Consider the following 19,523-nt stretch of genomic DNA (forward strand, 5'->3'; position numbering starts at 1 on the left):
ATGGGTGTTGAAAAAGAGTTTAGACCGTTCTCTAGTGCTGATGGTGTCAGAGGTAACCACCAAGTTTCTGAAAGAGTTGCAGTACTGAAGCTTTGTTATGGCTCAAGTTGTCTGATCATTCAGCTGTTACAACTGAAAGCAGCACCTTGTTCACTATCCAAATTCCTCCAACACCAAGGTTTATCCTTCGTGGGTGTTGGGATCAAGCACTGCCTCGAGGCGTTGGAGAGGGACTACGGGATCAAGTGTAGGAATGCTGTTGATTTAGGTGAGTTGGCAGCGAGTGTTCCTGAAAAAGAAAAACATAAAGGATATGGCCTGCTCGACTTAGCGGAGATTGAGGCTTTGTCAGAATTGAGGGTTCATCTGATAGATTGTTTTACTGCTACAGCACTGAGTAACTGGGGTGATACAACATTATCCCAAAAGCAGATTGAAGCTGCCTCTTTAGACGCTTTCATATGCTTTTATATAGGCAATGACTTGTTTGGGGGTCATTTTATACTAGGTAATTTTATGAATTGCTCTATTCAATAGTTTCTATGATTATGATCTATCAAGATTGTAGTATTTTCGCAAATTAAAAGCTCACCCTGTTACATGTAGTTTTGCATGCAACCCAGGTTAGTATTTAGTCTATAGTCATGATAATATTGCCCAGCTTTTGTATTGAATCTGAAAAAAAAGTGTGATTGTTTTAATTAATTTACTCATGGGGTCTATTCTACATTTTCCAACTGCATCACTTTCTCGTATGTGTTTTTGGGAACCAGCTGATGTTAATATTTCTACTACTGTTCAAATTTCCGAGAGTTAACTATCACAGTAGAAAATAAACTTGCTCCAATACCTGTGAGGAAGTTGAGGACTAATTGGTTTTCGCCTGTATATAATAATGTGTCAATGACCTTTGAAGTTAGAACCTTAGAACAGAAAGCAGAGTGGTGATCATAACCATAGAAATCAACAGTATCAACACTATAGCTCAGCTTGTTTAAAGCATGGACTTAATGCTGTCAATTTAGAACAGTTGGCAGCGGTTGTTCTGTAATCGGACGAGGATAGAGTGTATGGCCTGCTTGAGTTGGTGAAAGTGCTCTTTGATGCTGACAAAGTAGTTAATGCTTCTTTTCTGAAGTGTAAGTACATTATCTGAACAACAGATGAGAATGCTTCATTTGATGCTTTTGCATACTTCACATTAGGCACTAATCGAGAATATATAAGCTCAAAATTGATACATTACTTGATCGTATACAAGTTAGGCAGTTAGCTGTTCATTCAAGCCGATCTTGATTTCAATATCCATATAAAGTTTAGATGATATTTTATATCACAACCAACGTTTCACACGAGACAAGTGACAGCCGATGGAGCAGCCAAGTACTACCTTCAATGGATTTTTAAAATAACTAGTCTTAAACCCGTTCCATACACGGATGTTTATTATATTATAATTTTTTATTTTAAAAAATAGAAACATCAATAAAATTAATTTCCTTTGAGATAAAACACTAAATTTGCTTTAATATTCATAATTTTGAAATTTGAAGGTCAGAAAGGTAGAAGCAGTTGTTTGCAGTTATTTTTGCACAGGTTATGCATTACTAATGATATAAAAGTTGGTTACTTTCTAGTTAACTTGATACTTTTTACTCTCTTTCTCCTCCTGTTTTCTCTACATCTCTTTTTCCCTCTAATAACTTCTCAAATACTGGTTCTAGGAACAAAAATCACGGAACAAATACGTCGATAACCTGCAAGGTTGGACTAAGAGCAGAGTTGTAAAAACCACAGTGATAAAAACCATAGCTCAGCTTGATCAAAGTCTAAAGGAATTGCTCGTAAGCATAAGCCAAAATGTACACGGTAATACTTGTAAATGTGTTGTAGGTTTAGGTGTTGAGAAAGAGGTTAGACCATCCTCTAGTGCTGATGGTGTCGGATGTAGTCTTCGAGTCTTTGAAAGAAATGCAATACTAAAGCTTTGTTATGATGGCACCAGTTGTCTGATCATCCAACTGCTGCAACTAAAAACAGCGCCTTGCTCATTGTCCAACTTTCTCCAACTCCGACTCTCCGAGGGTTATCCTTTGTGGGTGTCAGGATCAGGCACTGTCTCGAGGCGTTGGAGAGGGATTACGGGATCAAGTGTAGAAACGCTGTTGGTCTTCCTTACAGTGAGACCATTCCTCAACTTCCCCTGAGACAAAATCCAGGTTATTACTAATTACTTTTTGTAGGTTTAATTGCATTATTATTTAGTTCTATGAAATATTAATGTTAGGCGTTATTTCGTAATTAAAGTGCATAATCCTCAAGTATTGGACCCATTTTTATTATTAGTGTGGCATAGTTTTTACCATTTGTTAAGTATTTACGGGAGTATATGTTACTTGGATTCGGATACTCATATCTGACACAAGTATATGTTTAAGTGTCTGAGTCAGCTATTTCGTAAAAAAAAAAAAAAAAAAAAAATCAAGATTTTGGCCCAAAATAAAGAGTTCAAGTGTTGTACCCGTGTTTGAGGGTCAAAAGTCCTACACAGGTACTTTAGACGTAAAGAAGAGTTCGAGTGACATATATTATGTATGTATAAAAGAAATGAGGGCTTGGGAGGGTTGATTACCTAATGTTATGTAACCAGATCAATGTAAAAATAAGGAAATTTTAGATTTTTAACACCGGACAAAAACACGAAATTGGTTTTTAACACCCCCATAAAAAAATTAACACCAGACAAATTTTAAAAAAATGGATATTATCACCACTTAACTTATTCCGTTTAGGAGAACGTTAAGTGGGGCCATGAAGCCACGTGTTGCTTTATTATTGGCCAAAATAAGAAAAAAAATAAAATAAAAAAAATCCTAAAACTACCTAGCCACCCCAGCCCCACCACCGTTATCTTCTTCCCACCTTGACCACAGCCGCTGGCGCATCACCTCCCCCTCCTTCACCGACCGACCTGAACCTATCCCCACCCTTTTCCCGTAGCCTTAAACCACCCCCAAACCATTAGACTACAGCTGTCGTTCCCCAAGAATGGCCACGAATTCTGTCATTGATGGTTGAAATCAGCCAGTTAAGGCCACTCAGCCCCAAAATCGGTCGATTTCAGCCATTTATGGCCGAATTCGTGGTTGTTTTGGGGATGGTTGCAGATTAGGGTTTCAGCCATTAGTGGTTGGACAGTGTTGGGGCGGATTAGGGCTGCGGAGGAGGAGGAGGAGGGGGGTTTAAGTACGTCGAGTAAGGGGGGGGGAGGTGATGCGCTGGCGTTTGGCCGGCGGGTGCGTTGGGTGAAGGTGGCTGGGGGGGGCGGTGGTGGGGCTGCGATGGCTGGGTAGATTTAGGATTTTTATTATTTTTTTATTTTCTCTTTTTTTAAAAAAAAATTATTTTTTGAAAACAAGTAAAATGGTGACATGTGTCACTATGGACCCGACTTAACGGAAATTTTGACGGAAACCGTTAAGTTGTGGTAAAATCCATTTTTTTAAAAAAAAATTCTGATGTTAAGTAAATTATTTTTTATGGGGGGTTAAAAACCATTTTCAGGTTTTTGTTTGGTGTTAAAATCTAAAATTTCCTAAAAATAACTAATAGGTTCATCACTACTACTTGTTCTTTATGGACTTCTATATCTGCTATTTTTGTTCTCCAAGCTGCCACCCATTATCCTAGTACCTTAAAATTAGGATATGACCTATTATAAGCCATAGAAAAAATTACTTTTCATTAAGTAATTATTTAAAATTGTATTAGTTAAGCTACTATGATATTGAGCTAACAATGTAAACATTTCAAACTAATACTTTATTTAGAAATGATTTTATTTGCTTAAACAGTATCATATGCTTTTACGGCAACAACCCATCATTTGGAATATGATATGAGAATTCGATGGGTTAAAGCAAAACCCCCTTCTAACTTGAACCACGTTGGTTTAATTTGTGGAAACCAATGAATCTTTAGAGCAAATTTTACATGAAGATCTTGAAAATCGAGATAGAGAAGATAGGGTAGGATGCCCCTATTCAGGGGCGGATCTAAAGTCAAAGTTATGGGGTCAATTGACCCCACTTATTTATATATGTGTCAATCATATACACAGTTTAATGTAATTTGTTAATTTATGAATAATTTCTATATAATTTGTTAAGTTATCTGAACTCACTTATAAAAAAAAATGCTAGATTCGCCATTGCCTTTATTTGCATGGCCTTATCCATGAAACACATTCAAGAGTAGTGATACCTTTTGAAAATATGAATATGGATGAAGTGAGGAAGATACTATCCTATCGAATTCCAATCATTGCTGTAATTGATGTTCAAAGTGGTTATCCAGAATATGCTTAAAAGCCGTGTTGGATGAATACGTTAATTCGAAACAAATGTTGTCCTTAAGAAGGGAGTACGGGTCGTGCCACTCATGCTGTAGTGCTGGTTGGGATTTGTGAAGCAGGAGTTGACAATTCATATAAACTTAAACCAGATAATTACTAGATTTACCAAAATGCACTCCCTAAGAAACCTCCTACTATGAATCTGAAAAAACCTAAGTTGTGTAGTATGTTGTTGATTTCCTGTTTTGCTATGCTTTCAATTATTTTTGCAGGTATTATTGTAATAATACTAATTAGTGAACTAGTAGTGTTGAATTTTCATATCTACATACTGTTGGAGAAAATTCTTTTGTGTACATGACCGCCTTATGGCGTTTTGATCTTAATCAATCTACAAATGCTCATATCAACTGTTTGGTTTATATGCATCTTTAGAGCTGAGAGCGTATTAGTAATTGATACATTTAAGTAACACCACCAGACAAATATTCCTTAAATTTTTCTTGTTTGTGAGATGAATATTTTTCTTAAATGTTACTCCATGTTATGTATGAATTGCTCTTTGAATTTAGCAAAAGCAGATATACTAGCATACTATTCGTTACTCTTAGCCCAATTCTGCTATTGATAACACTCAATCCGGCCTCAGTTGTAAAACAAAGCTTTATCAATTCCTTAAGAAAATGCGGAAATTTTCAAATCATTCAATAACCTATATTTTCCAAACATCATAACAGGACACTTTATGCGAGTACAATTGCATGTTTTTTAAGGCAAATCTTTCAGACGGACAGTTATTGAGCTTAACAGAGTAGATAAACTGGTATGGTACCTAAAGGTCATGTACACAAAACTGATAGAGGAGGTACTAATGTAGGTTTGATATGTATTTGCAAATACGTATCAAACCTTAAAATATTGAAAAGTATTGTAAATCACATGGGGTGAGAGAAAGGAGGAGAGAGATGGGCAAATGGGGACCGGTTTTAATGCGAAGTGTCTCAAATGTCCCTTGATATGTATATACAAGTACCTATCAAACCTCCATTTAGAAGGCCTTAAATTGATAAAAGAGTAGATAAAAAGAGGTTTGCTTGAGTAGGGCCTTGATTGGGTCATACACTCATACATTGTCTCATGCAAAGTCTTATTTGTTTGGAAAGTAAAATAAAAAAAAAAAACTGATTATTGGGCCATATTTGACAGACCCAATAAACAAATCTAATATCTTTCTCTTTTTTTCATTGTCTTCAATTTCGAATTGTTGAAAATAACGGGAACCCCGCTCAACTTTGCTTTCTTTTTCTCTCTCCTCTCTCCAACGCTTCAAACTCAATTTCACAAGGTAAAATGGCTCCCATTTTTAAAGCTTCCATTTTTATTCTTCATTTTTTCTTGCTGTACAAATTACAACTCGGTATTATTATAATTTCATTGGTTTATGTTGCTAAATCTGTAGAATCAAGTCTTACAATTGCTTCTTTTTTTTTTAAATTGCAAGATTCAGCTCAGAGAATAATGTATATGACAAGAATTCGAGAAATTTTGATTGATTTCATGTGTTGCTGACTGTTTTGTGCCATCTTCATCTTCAGATAAAATTAGGGATTCTAATTTAAGTTCAAGCTCAAACAAGAGAAAATCAAATTTGAATATCATTTACAAATTCTGGGTTTCTCTGTAATTTTTTGAGCCAGGTTAGTATATCATTCTGATTAAATTACATTTAGTTCATTTTGTGGGTCACAAAATTTATGCTCTTTGAATTAATTATCTAGACAGTAAGCTCAATTTATGATTATTCCTATTTCTTATGAAATTGCCTGGATTAAGATTTGTGGGGGTAATTTTTTACACCACAATTCTCCTTGAATAGAGAGGAATTTCCATCAGAAACCAGTGGCGGCGACAGCGGTAGCTACTAGGAATGTATGCCAGGCGCCATGGTTGGCAGCGCCCTTTCCACCCTTTACAGGTGACTTCATTTCTTTCCTTTTTATAAAAAAAAAGATTGAAATTTGTTAGTGAAACAATTCTATTTTAGTTCACTGTACTACTTTTCTGATGTTTTGGTCAAATTGCCTGGTTTATATGATCTTACTTACAGATGGTGGGAATGGCAGTATACAGTTTCCTAGTGGCTTCATTCTATTGCTTTCTAGGATTCTTTCTTGGCAATCGAATCGCTGAAATTGTAGTCATTTCAATATATTCTTCAGTGGTAAAACCCTTGAAAATTTGCATACTTCTAAATTGAAAGTTTTAATTTCGAGTTATTATTACATGTAATTGGTGATAATCATTTGTTAATTGTTTCGTTTCGTATCAGGCACTCTCGGTTATGGTGTTATTTATAAGGTGCACGGGGACTGATCCATCTGCGAAAAATAGACATAGTATTCAAAAGAAAAAGAAAGTGAAGAAGAGTAAAGCTAAGTCCTTGACAAAGTTGAATTATGGTTTTATATTAAGACAAATGGTTATGAGGTGTTTTAGGAGGTTTGAGAGAAAGATTCTTAAGACTTTTATAAGGAGGAAGTATTTAGTAGATCCGCGCATTGCTAATGGTCATGTTCACTTGGATCCCTTGCTTCCTTTTCCTTTGCCTCCCCTTGTTACCAAAGAAGATGATGACTCCGTTTCGCCTGATGTTGATCCTAATGATAAAGATGAGGATTTCTCCTTTTGCTCCTTGTGCAATTTCCATGTTAAAAAACATAGCAAACATTGTAGGACATGTAATCGATGTGTTGAAGGCTTTGATCACCATTGCCGGGTAAGAAAAGTACATGTTGTTTGCCTATATTGGCTGTATGTTTGTGTATGAATGTATCTATAACTCCATCTTATGCTCCCTTACAGTGGCTCAACAATTGTGTGGGAAAAAGGAATTATACAACATTCATCCTTCTTATGATATTTACCCTATTGATGGTGAGTTTTTTAGTTTCTAGTTTCAAATGTACTTCAATTATGTTCCCATCAATCATTTGTCCCATAATGAGTGTAGGAGTTCTTCTATTGACTGAAGAGAAATCATTGCAAGTACCTTTTGCCTAAATTCTTTCTGATGTTTGCAGCTTACAATTGAAGGAGGAACAGCTATTGCTGTATTTGTTCGGTGCTTTGCTTATAAGAAAAACATGGATCAGGAATTAGCAAGGGTATTTCACACCACCAAGTTTCCTAGGGGAGTTCTTGCTGCAATATCTGTAAGCTTTTCTGACTGCCCTTTGTATACTAGCATTTTGTATGCCTTTTTCGTTCATTGGTTGTTGCTGATGATTTTGTAGGCAGTGTTGGTTTTATTGACAGCTTATGGCTCAGCAGCACTTGGCCAACTCTTTTTCTTTCATGTTGTTCTCATTCGCAAGGTACTTCTGCTGACTACTTTGTGTAATTGATACTGATCTCTCAAGAATCACCATTTGTGATGCCTCCAATTAATTAGTAATTACAAGAAATAAAGTTTAAACTAAACAGGTATCCTTATTAATCTTGCAAGCAGAAACTTCAAACTGCCAGAGTCCATGTAGTGTTGTCACCATGTAGTTGGAACTTGCCTGGGATAAAAGTATAGGGTGTTTGCGTCTTCTAATTCTTTATCAATCTGACTATCTACATTGACAGATTATTTCCTTATAGACGCTATGGCCTGGTTACTTACCATTGTTTCCGCATATGAGCTGATTAATTAAGTATTCTAGATACAAGGAGCCAACAATGATCTGTGAATGAGTTGAAGTAATGTTAAATGACTTGAATGACTACAAGTTTCTTCTCCTAGAATAAAGCATAAGAAGTCTCATATTCACTAGTTATGCTGTCATGTTTTAAGGTTTAATGTTTGAACATTTCCTGTTTAAACTGCAGTCTGATCACTTATTTAAAATGTACCAAAAAGATGCCTATTGCTGCTACCTGACTGTGATATAGCCTGTTTGAAGTCTGAGTATGTCTTAAAAATATTGTTGCAGGGAATGAGAACATATGATTACATATTGGCTATGAGAGCGGAGCATCGATTTAGTGGATTGGAGTCATTGAATGATTCAGAATTTTCGTCAGATGATGGCAGTGAACCTTCTTCACCAAAAAGGATTGTCCTATCTCAGTTCATAGGACAGAAATCAAATCTGGTAAAGCTTTTGCAGCGTGCCTTTACATATACAAGCATTTACAGCATGTCTCTACATTATTGACTGTTTTAATATCTGCTATTCTTGACTTGCTAATTACCCTATGATACTTTCAGAGCACTGAACAACTATCTGTTAAAATCGATCCTCAATCTGGTACCTCCATCATTAACCAGAATCAACACTTCCGTGCTAGCATTGATCCATGGAAACTGATACAGATGAGTAAAGAAAAAGCTTTAAAAGCCGCTGAAAAGGCCAAAGAGAAGCAAATGGTTGAACACGAACAACTTAATCCACTTCCTTTTGAGGTGAAAAAAGGTCCATTGGAGAAGCCAGAAAGAGATCAGAACAAAATAACTCCTCTTGTTTCAATAGCAAGACATCCAGGCTCACCAGGAAGGTTCTCAAGTCCAAGAAGACGAATTTCTGGCTCGACTGCTACCCTGTCCAATACAGCTGCACAACCAAATCAAATATACAAAAGCAATTTCGACTTGAAACTAACAGGGGTGTCAAGGGAGCTAGAGGGGTATATATCAAAGCAAGTTCTGCGTTCCATTGTAAAAGACGGGGCTGAAGCATCCCCTGGATAATACTATCTGTGATACTTGTATTCTCAGTCTCTGAGAACTCATTTATAACTTCATAGCACCAATGATTCGTTTATTATATGCAATTCATACTAGGGATCAATGGTTTGGCCCCTTTTGTTTCTTGAATACATTATTCTCGTGTGATAGCTCATTGCTTTCTAAGCATACAAATAGAAAATAGAAAACTTTGTAGAAGTTATAATCTTTTTTGCAAAGCAGAAAAATACAAGTTAATATCCTAAATTAACAAAACTTGTTAATATAAGGGCTTTTTGTCATTTCAAGTTGTTTAATAGGGGTATTACTATAAAGTTTGTAAACGATGGAACAACTATGAGACGGAGTTAGCTGGCGGCCATTGATTCTTGCAATTGAAAATGCTTGTTGTTTGGATGATTGTCTTCCAACCCCAGAAAAAACAAGGTGTTGCCTTGAGCCAATGCAGACAAGTTATGGATAATGTACAGGAATGCTATTAAGTAGGTCACATGCATTAAATAATGTGACAAAAATTCTGTAATAAATGGATAATCTTGACTTCTTTTTTTTTTTTTTTTTTTTTTTTTGACAACAGCAATAATCTTGACTGTTAAAGTTGTTGATTTTGTTGATAGGAGTATGGATCTTTGTGAGTATATTATTTATAGCCTATAGACATGCATGCATAGAGTTCACTCAAGTTTGAGCTTAATTTGTTTTTTATATATTTTAAATTTTGTATTTTAGATGAATGAAGTTAGTTAGTTGTAATGTATGAAGTTCTAGGTATTTGTATTTTGGATGATATCTTTAGGAATTGGAGAAATTCTATAAGATTAGTATAGGCGAAGAACTGAAGATGAGATAAAAGGAGAGTAGGGGAGGGCCATGATAGATACAAATAAAGTTACATTTAAATGCGTTGGAATACTTCGTATTGTTTACTATGTATTACATGATCTTGCGTCATGCCTTGACCACTTAATCCATTAAATAAAGAGAGCAAATTATTGTATTTATTATTAGTAATGCTAGTTGCTAAACCTAATGGTAAAACTACCTGAAATTGACTTGTACTCGTCTTAATTCAATAAGGACTCAACCCAAAATTGTATTTGATAGGATTTATATCAAATTTGGTAGAGTTGGAAGTGGATCATGTTGAAAGGGTAAAACCCTACCAAATGGAATAGTGTTGTGCTCATGTGAGGAAAATAATTCAATATAAGGGCCTGTCTTGATTAACTGAACTAAACTTAACTGATTGGAGCTTAACTGAACTGAATAGAGCTGAATGAATTGTTTATGAGAGAAGGAAATTAAGAACTGAACTGAACTGATTGGAGCTGGACTGAACTGAGCTGAAATTAAGCTGAAGAGAACAGACCATAAGGGTGAGAATTGAACTGTTGCTCTCTACAATTACAGGTAATTCAAGTTGGTTCGATAAAGCTTAATGCTATTTAGAATTATTAATTACAATCTTTGAATTACACGTCCACATATATTAATTTTTTTTTATTATTATTATTAATTATATTTATACCCAACTACCAAAACATCTCTTGCCATTTTGGTTGATCCCACTTTTGGATCTCACCATTTTAGATTTGGATTTAAATAAATTCAGCATTAAAAAGACCTCAAAGCATACTTTTTTTCTCATCTCCCTCCACCTATTTTTCTCACCAAAAAAAAAAAGAAAAAAAAAAAAACACTTGTTTAAATTTATTTAATTTTATTTTGTCATAAATTTTCCCAATCACTTCACCAAACCAAACTCTTCCTTCTTTGGAGTCTCCACCAAAGAGAGAGAGAGAAAACAGCCACTTCTGAACTTCATTCTTAATCCCATCTGGAGATGCGAAAATGGTACGATCTCTTTCTTTCACTTCAAAGATCAAAACTTTATTAATTTGGGTTTTTTTTTTTTTTTTTTTAATAATTTGTTCTTAATTTCATCAACAGTCTTTGGTAGCCAACGTAGATTTCCAGCACGTTTTGCGTTTCTTGAATCCCAACGTTAATGAAAAGCAAAATATCATGCTTTCAATCAATGGATTTGGTCGCCGTTTCTCCAACATTTGTTGTAAGAAGTCCGACATTGATGTCAATTCAAGGTAATTTGTTGATTGTAATGTAATCTTTAGCTCTTTTGATGAATTCAAGTAAAAAAAAATTTATATTTTTATGTGAAGTGGATATTGCTGCTATTTTGTTGATTATAATGTTTTGGGTATAATTGATTTGTTGCAATTTTGCAAATTGTGGAAGGAATTTGTTATGAATTAAGTTTGGGTGATTTTTTGTGGAAACTTTGCAGGGTTTTGGAATTTTGTAATTTTTGATTGTTGGTTTAGATAATTTTGCAGCATTTTTGTTCGAAATATGGATAATTAGCTGTGTTTTTTTGTGGTGCTAAATTTAATTTGATTATGTGAGATGAAGGTTTAGTCTGGTGCTGGTTATCATTGAGCTGGTTTTGCTATCAATGCTGATTCTCACTAGGTTTTCAGCTTATTATAGAGTTCAAAAATATGAAACTAGTGAACAACTTTTCGTGTTGTACGTATGCTATGTTAGATTTTGAGTAGTGTTTTAGCTTTTAGGACTAGAGTAAACCAGCCAAAGTAAGAGAGTCAATGGACTGTGTTTCTTATGTTGCATTGTTAGTTTATTTGGCTATAAACCTGTATGGAGGTTAATTGGTATTAGATTTTTATTGTTGCAATAGTACTAGATCCGTCATGCAAGGGACATCATTTCTGAGTTATCACTTATCAGATAGTTGAGTATGAAGCTTGTCTTTGCTGAATTATATGTCCTATTGCATGGCTTGGCTCAGAATCCTGATACATGTAAGTAGTTCATGTTGCTTGAAGAATAAAAAATGAAATTCAGATCAAAATAGGATATATTGCGTATGGAATTCTATGTGATGGCTTGTTAGTCAGTACTCATTCTAATCTTAAGATTGCTGGGGTTGTTTAATTTGAATTCTTTAGATGTTTTTGTCTTGTCTTAGGATCTGTCTGTAATGAAAAACATTTATCCGGAATAGAATTTCATCAAAAACAATATTTAAGAAAAAAATTGTAAATATATTTTCCTTTGTATGTATCCTTACAAGAAAATTTTGATAACAAATGGAATATGGGAGTGAAAGGGAGAAAAGGGATGGGAGGAGTGGAAAGGTATGTTAGGAATAGGTAGGAAACTGTGGAAACTTTTTGAAAAACTATTACCTTTGGGAAGTTTGTTTTCTACTCTTTACAAACCAAACAATTGAAAAAGGGAAAATTACCGTCAAATCAAACGTAAAATTTCCTCCTATGCATCTTTTCTTCCCAGTACATGGAGCTTGGGCTTCTTATTCTCTTATCATTTTTTTTTATTCCTCCAAATAAACTTGGCTGGTTATTTACCAAGCTCTGATTGAATATGCTGTTATTGACGGTTCCTCATGCAGGCTAGTAAATAGGGGATGTAAGCTAGTTGGTTGTGGTTCTGCTGTACCAAAGCTGCAGATCTCCAATGATGACCTTTCTAAATTTGTTGAAACTTCGGATGAATGGATATCCACTCGAACTGGGATACGCAAGCGACGCGTCCTTTCAGGTTAGTGTGTCTGTCTTGTATATGGAACTTTAGAGAGGGTTGCTTGAGTCTATTGTTAATCCCTGTTACTTCAAACACTCATACTCTCATAGTGACCTTCCTCGTAGTCTGGTATGCATGTCCAATCTTAATGCCGGGCCAGCAAGACCCATGATCTAACAAAAATTGGCTATGTTGTTCAAGCAATAAATGTCTATCAAATTTAACATGTTATATCCTATAAATTAAACCAAATCAAGCAATAATGGATTCTGGTCTTCTGTAAGATATTTTCCTTATTTTTGACTGCATGCCTGTGTCTTACACAGATGTCGATCTCAGGTTTTGTTGCTCTATTACAGGTGATGATAGTTTGGTAGGCTTAGCCGCCGAAGCAGCTAGGAATGCTCTGCAGATGGCCAATGTTGGCCCAGATGATATTGACCTTATCTTGATGTGCACTTCTACACCCGAGGACCTCTTTGGCAGTGCTCCTCAGGTATGTTTCATCTTAATGTTGGCTACTCATGAGTTGAATTACAGCTTCTTGAATATGTTATTCCCTTCACCAGCTCACTCAGGCATGAATCTTCTGCTTAGTGTTTTTTTTTTCTTATCAAATATAAAATGGGGTATGTTAACTTTAAATATATGTCTGTCTATGCTGCTTGTTTATTTTGTAGATTCTCAAAAGGAACAGGTTTATGTGGACCATTTGCTTTTCTGGAAACAGCCTCACTATGAGGCTTGACCTAGGGACATGTGTGTATGACTATATTTATTTTATTAGCACACCTTCGATGTAATCAATATTGGTTATTGTGTCAAGAGCAGTTTTCTTACTGTCAGTTTCTTACAGCTTTAATCTGGCCATAGATTGGAGGCATTAGAAAGTTTAGTATGGATGCTTAGGAATTTAGAATATAAACAAATGTTTACTTATACATTCTACTTAGATGAGATCAACCAAATACAGTTGTGCCTGGTGCCTGTTGCTCATATAGTAGTGAGTGAAACTAAGCAGTCAATATTAAGGAAAGGAAATTACCCAATAAAAAAAAAGTTGAAAGGTGGAAAGTAGTGATGGTGAAATCTAGTACGGAGTAATAAGTAATGGTTGATTTGTCCACAGGGATGCAGATTTTGCATATACACTTGCGACCTTTTCTTTGTCCTTTCATATTTATATTAGCATACTGAACCATGTTATTAAGTTATTATTATACAGGTACAAAAAGCATTGGGATGCAGCCGAAGTCCCTTGTCTTATGATATTACTGCAGCTTGCAGTGGATTTTTGCTGGGTCTGGTGTCTGCTGCTTGTCACGTAAGGGGTAGTGACTTTGATTTCTTTTCTCTAGTAATTTTTTTATCCTTCGAACTTCAAAAATGCTAATCTTTTGCTTTGTAAATTCCAGGTGGTGGATTCAAGAATGTCCTAGTTATAGGTGCTGATGCTCTTTCTCGTTTTGTTGACTGGACTGATAGAGGAACCTGCATACTCTTTGGTGATGCTGCTGGAGCTGTAGTAGTGCAGGTGAGGTGTCAATTTCCTTTGGATTTTCTGTCTTATTTGTCGGCTCCTTTTGGCTCTCTCAAGTTTCAAATTTTTTATTTTTTTTGGGTGTGTGTTTACGGGTGGGGGGTTGCCTATATACCTCAATACTTACAAGCTAAAGATCAAGGGAAAGGTGCAGGGGTTGGGTGGTAGTTCCCCGTTTTTGTTGTTTAATCATGATGGACCTCTCCCACTAAACAAGTGCAGCTGCTTTTCTTAGTGACCCCTATATTAATATGATTATGTACAAGTGGGCTGTTCATAACATTCTTCTTTAGTTGAGAGATTCTACGCTGTTATCTGTACTCTAAGTGAAGATATACATCAAATTCTGCAGAATTATTATTTATGATTGATTCTAAGCAGTACTCTCTTAGTATCAACTTTTCCATTTGGCACATATTTATTTTCAGCACACACACATGATAGTGATGGTACCATTAAACTCTGGGCTTCATATGTGGCTTATTCGTTTACCAGACTTAACTTCTTGGATTATGTGAAGAAAAACACGAATCTGCTGTGATTAAGCCAACACTTTACTTATGGTGTGTGTGAAGTAAAAATAATGTGTTCCTTATGGAATAGTCGACAGTAGAAGGGTACTATGAAGAATATCTATTAATGTTTTCACAGATGTATTGAACCATGTATTGACATGTACGTTGTATTAATTAGCCATGATGCCCTTAAATTATGCTACACAACTTTTGAAGAATCCACTACCCTTATCCACATACCACTGTACAAGCTATCTCATTCTCTTTGTCTCTGGTAGGGTATAGCATTGACTTTGAGCTGTATGTCCTACATACGCTCAATATTGTCCTATAATTCAAAAGGAGGGGAAGGGGAAAAAAAACAGGCATCTGTATAAGAAAATAGGGTATTTGATATATTTGCATATGACCTGGCTTTTGAGTGGCATTTATTGCTTATCCTTTTATTACGTAGAGATGTAGATGCACAAATTCATTTGGTGTTTTTAATTGGACCAGGCTTGTGACAGTGAAGAAGATGGCATGTTTGCTTTTGACCTGCATAGTGATGGTGAGGGTGCAAGGTATGCATTCGAGTTTCATTGAACTAGAGGTGATTTATCTTTGAGTCTTTGGGACGGGCAGACAGCCTCTTTAATTAGTTTTATTCTGGATAGAAGTAAGGCTATGTGCAGATGGGCATTTCTGGACCCTGCCAACAGCGTTGTTACGGTTGGACTATATGTGATGTCTCCGCAAATCATATTTCTTATGTACTTCTCTTACATGTAGGCATTTAAATGCATCCCTGAGACATGATGAAGCTGATGCAACAATAAGTAGCAATTGTGCCGTGGCAGGTTTCCCCCCAAGTCGCCCATCCTATTCATGTATTAATATGAATGGAAAAGAGGTCTTTCGCTTTGCTGTAAGATGTGTGCCCCAGTCAATTGAGGCTGCACTTCAAAAGGCTGGTCTAAATGGTTCCAATATTGATTGGTTATTATTGCATCAGGTATCGTGCTTAATCAACATCTTTTACTTCTGTTAGTTTCTGAAATAAGCTATGAAGTAGTGCATTTTAAAGTATGAAGTTAGGAATAATCTGCTCTCTTTTTCAGTTCCTAATTTTCAAGTACATCTTGGTGCTTTATATAGCTGTACATTAAAGATCTAAAATTGTGAGTGCAGGCAAACCAGAGGATTATTGATTCTGTTGCAACACGTTTGGAAATTCCTACAGAACGCGTCTTGTCTAATTTAGCAAATTATGGTAACACCAGTGCCGCATCAATCCCCTTGGCATTGGATGAAGCTGTTCGGAGTGGAAAAGTTCAGCCAGGACATATCATTGCAACATCCGGATTTGGTGCTGGTCTTACATGGGGATCTTCCATTATCAGATGGGGATAAAGAAAGAAAAGATTGTGCGTCATCATCCTCCTGTTTGTGACATCATCTTATTGTTGGTGAAAGAGGAGGGCGTTGGGGGAAGTGTGTTTAACACTTGCAGTTCATTCTTGAAGAATCTCACTTCCCCTGGTTACAGATGATTCAGGAGCAACACTTCTCATAATTCACTGAAGCTCCATCAGATTGGCCCCTTCGCGTGTTATATCTTTCCCTTTATTGCCTGAATAAGTTCTATTTATTCAAATCAGGTGAATTTATTCACACCTAGTTTAAAAAAAATAAAAAAATCTCCGAGCTGTTATTCATAGTTTTTTTTGCAGTCAGTACGCAGAACTAGGAATTTTTTCAGGTGAGTGATTCAAACAGCTTCTCTAGGCTTGTTCATCCTGTCTGCTAGACCGTTTATGTTGATGTGTATTGTTTAGTACTTTCATCTTTATTGATTTACTGAAGAGGTTATCGCCATTACAGATTTATGTAGAAAACTGTTAATTCGAAAGGGAGAAATAATCAATTTTTTTACTGAATTGTTGTTATGAAGAATATGATAAGGGTGTCTTAGCTGAGATGGGTATATGTTGCAAATGTAGGCGTCAGTCATTTGGCTTCACTTAAATTTTTGAGTATGATTTTTATTGAATGTGTTTTTTGCTAATATGATCTGAGACTATGTGCAATGCAGCCGTCTCCTGCTGTTAAACCAGTGACCTATTTTGGATGATAATAGCACAATATATTTTAGAGATCATGTGACTGTGACATTTTGCCGTCCTTTGTTATTAGGTTCATCGCCGTCTATTTTTTTATTTTTATTATGATAAGGAGGTCTTTTAAATTGGTACTTTCTAGTTTAGTCGGTCCATTTATATAGGTCAACGCATAAGAGTAGGAAGAATTGATAAGGGAATCTCTACTTTCAAATACAAATAGATGGTGATATTCGAACTTGTTACAAAGTGAGTTTTACATCATCTCTACCATGCTTGTTTGGTTCCAATTAATGTATAAAGTTACTAATCTCATGCATTTTGTTGATGTGATGATCCATGTTGATGCGAGAGTTATATTAATCACGATACTAGCTAGTCACTAATTAAATAAGTACGGCTTATGTGGACTTAAACATGCATGTACAAAGATTATGCCTAGATGCATGATCATGATTAGAAAATAATACATCACATAACGACCGAAACTGGTCCATTAGTCCACTAGTTAAGCTATTTATTTTGCTATGGAAGAAAATATAATTTGATAATTAAGCTGATCAAGTGCTGTTGGCCGGCAAGAAAAGTCAAGTTTAAGCGCATATTCTTTCGAGATTGTATTGTTCTTCGGTTAATTACCGTTCTATACCGACTAATTTATATTTTAATGTTATAAGTTTCTTCTATAACGCGTTGTATATTAACAGTAGCTAATGAAAAACGTTGTATGAAGTATATTATACTATTGACCTATTGTGTATATCTCGGAACATTGTATAATATGGAGTAATAATGATAAAGAAATAATAAATTATCCTTTTTAATAAAAAATTTTAACTCTCATTGGCTTAATATTATTTCAGTTTAGTTCAGTTCTGTAAATAAGAACATGCCCTATATAATGGAAAATGATCTCATTCTAGCCATTTTTTTTTAAAAAAAAAAAAAAAAAAAAGCAAAGTAACTTAAATTTCAATGATTTTCATTCTAGACAAAAAGGTCGAAGAAATTCTTTGTCAAAATCAAAAAATTAAAACAAGCCATCTCTTTGTACGAGTACCGACTTGCATTCTCAAAACCACTAAACTCTCCAACCTCAAATTATAATCAACTACTCTAAATTCACACTAATCTAAAAGATTAACAAAAAATAACTTTAAAAGAAATTAACAAAAAATTACCCAACCCCTTTGTCCAACCAACACTTCTTGACTCTTTATAGTTTGTTAAACTTATATTAGCTCATATTCTAAAAATTGAACATGCCAACTTTATGTATTTGAACTAAAGAAGAGTGAGGGGATGGAGGGATGGTTAGTCCCACCCCCCAATGTGACGGCGGTTCGACTCCTCACAGCCCCATTTCTGTGATAGGGTGGAGGCGTAATGTACCGTTTAAAAAAATGTTGTTTGAACTAAATTTATACTCCGTAAACCTAATAACATAGCATATGATATTGATAGCTACATATTTAGGAGTGTTAAAAATTAATTCGAAAATCTCAAACAAAGCTCGATTTAAATTTCGACTTATATAAACATAGACATACGAGTAATAATTTAACCCGATTCAATTTTAAAATAACTCAATTCAATCCACGAAACTCAACTCAAATACCCGAATTTACACCTCTAATTCATGTCCATAATTTAAAATCCAATCAATCAATAACTATATACTAAAAGACACACCAGCCATGACACGTGTCATCTCCTGGTGTGTCCATAGTATATTTTATTTTTAAAAAAATAAAAATTTATTTAAAGAAATAAATAATATGACAAAGAAACAATAATGACAAAAATATGAATATATATTCCCACCATGAATTATCTCACAGAATTAAGGAAACAATAATAATCACCAAGATAATATTTACTAAATATACCATGATTATCCTAACATATATACAGTGATATATAATTATGCAATTTTTTCCTTAAGAAAATCTTTGATTTAACAAAAATAAGGAAAATTCAATTTTAAATTTGCAGACTTAAGAAGGATACCCTTCATTAAAATAGTTAACAAAGATAAAAAATAATAATAATAATAATAATAAAAGGTCAATAGACACACTAGCAATGACACATGTCAATTTCTGGTGTGTCCTTAGTATATTATTTTTTAATAATTAATTACTACGAATCATAGTTTATTTAAGGAAAATATTTTAAAAAAGATGTTTGTTTTTGTCAACTATATAAATGAGCAATAATATTTACCATTCTTATTCAATTTTGTTCTAGTTATTTTAAACAATTTTTATATTTTATGCTATAAATAAATTAATTTGTCAAAAAAAAATATGGTGTAATTAAAATAATCGTGCATGGCACGGGAACTATCCTAGTCCGTATATAGACGGTAGACATGTCTCATGGGTAGCCGTTGACACGTCAGCCAATATACAACGTATAAAAAATGTACTTTTTTGGCCGTCAGCGAAGTTATGCCCACCCTGACACGTTTATCTCAAAGTCCGATAAGACATTCACACCAAAAACACCATTACTCTATTTTACTCTCTTTTCTTTTTTCTTTTTTTTTTTCTTTTTTCTTTTTTCTTTTTTTTGTGTGAGGTTGTTGTCGTCGTCCTCTCGTTATTATCCAAATCCATTTTATTATTAATTCTATTTCAGTCAAAAAATATTTTGTCTTCTTATTATGTCCCCATTTTATCTATTTCATTTCACAATT

The 19,523-nt window shown here is 34.7% G+C and overlaps 2 protein-coding genes across 2 annotated transcripts; both read left to right on the forward strand.

The window, feature by feature from the left end:
* The first annotated feature begins 5,622 nt into the window (after positions 1-5,622).
* On the forward strand, positions 5,623-9,167 carry LOC145598934 (protein S-acyltransferase 18-like). The gene is made up of 10 exons (XM_081655336.1): positions 5,623-5,699; positions 5,950-6,051; positions 6,188-6,329; positions 6,462-6,575; positions 6,684-7,130; positions 7,217-7,288; positions 7,435-7,566; positions 7,648-7,728; positions 8,332-8,493; positions 8,610-9,167. Exons 3-10 carry the CDS (start codon positions 6,282-6,284, stop codon positions 9,087-9,089), a joined length of 1,536 nt encoding a protein of 511 aa, XP_081511462.1. The 5' UTR covers positions 5,623-5,699; positions 5,950-6,051; positions 6,188-6,281; the 3' UTR covers positions 9,090-9,167.
* A 1,618-nt stretch (positions 9,168-10,785) lies between these two features.
* On the forward strand, positions 10,786-16,580 carry LOC145597884 (beta-ketoacyl-[acyl-carrier-protein] synthase III, chloroplastic-like). Its single transcript, XM_081654156.1, has 9 exons — positions 10,786-10,940; positions 11,037-11,188; positions 12,538-12,686; positions 13,028-13,164; positions 13,894-13,999; positions 14,084-14,202; positions 15,222-15,286; positions 15,495-15,717; positions 15,894-16,580. Exons 1-9 carry the CDS (start codon positions 10,938-10,940, stop codon positions 16,113-16,115), a joined length of 1,176 nt encoding a protein of 391 aa, XP_081510282.1. The 5' UTR covers positions 10,786-10,937; the 3' UTR covers positions 16,116-16,580.
* The last annotated feature ends 2,943 nt before the right edge of the window (positions 16,581-19,523 follow it).

Source organism: Chenopodium album, chromosome 20 (genome assembly GCF_948465745.1).
Source record: "Chenopodium album chromosome 20, dcCheAlbu1.1, whole genome shotgun sequence".
Classification (NCBI taxonomy): Eukaryota; Viridiplantae; Streptophyta; class Magnoliopsida; order Caryophyllales; family Amaranthaceae; genus Chenopodium; species Chenopodium album.

Bases quoted from the DNA above. Each gene is read 5' to 3' on its own strand.
- LOC145598934 (XM_081655336.1), top strand. From the start codon at position 6,282: ATGTATGCCAGGCGCCATGGTTGGCAGCGCCCTTTCCACCCTTTACAG. The intron at 6,576-6,683 runs GTAAAACCCTTG...GTTTCGTATCAG, and splicing joins TTTCAATATATTCTTCAGTG to GCACTCTCGGTTATGGTGTT. The intron at 7,729-8,331 runs GTACTTCTGCTG...ATATTGTTGCAG, and splicing joins ATGTTGTTCTCATTCGCAAG to GGAATGAGAACATATGATTA.
- LOC145597884 (XM_081654156.1), top strand. The intron at 11,189-12,537 runs GTAATTTGTTGA...TTCCTCATGCAG, and splicing joins GACATTGATGTCAATTCAAG to GCTAGTAAATAGGGGATGTA. The intron at 14,203-15,221 runs GTGAGGTGTCAA...TAATTGGACCAG, and splicing joins CTGGAGCTGTAGTAGTGCAG to GCTTGTGACAGTGAAGAAGA.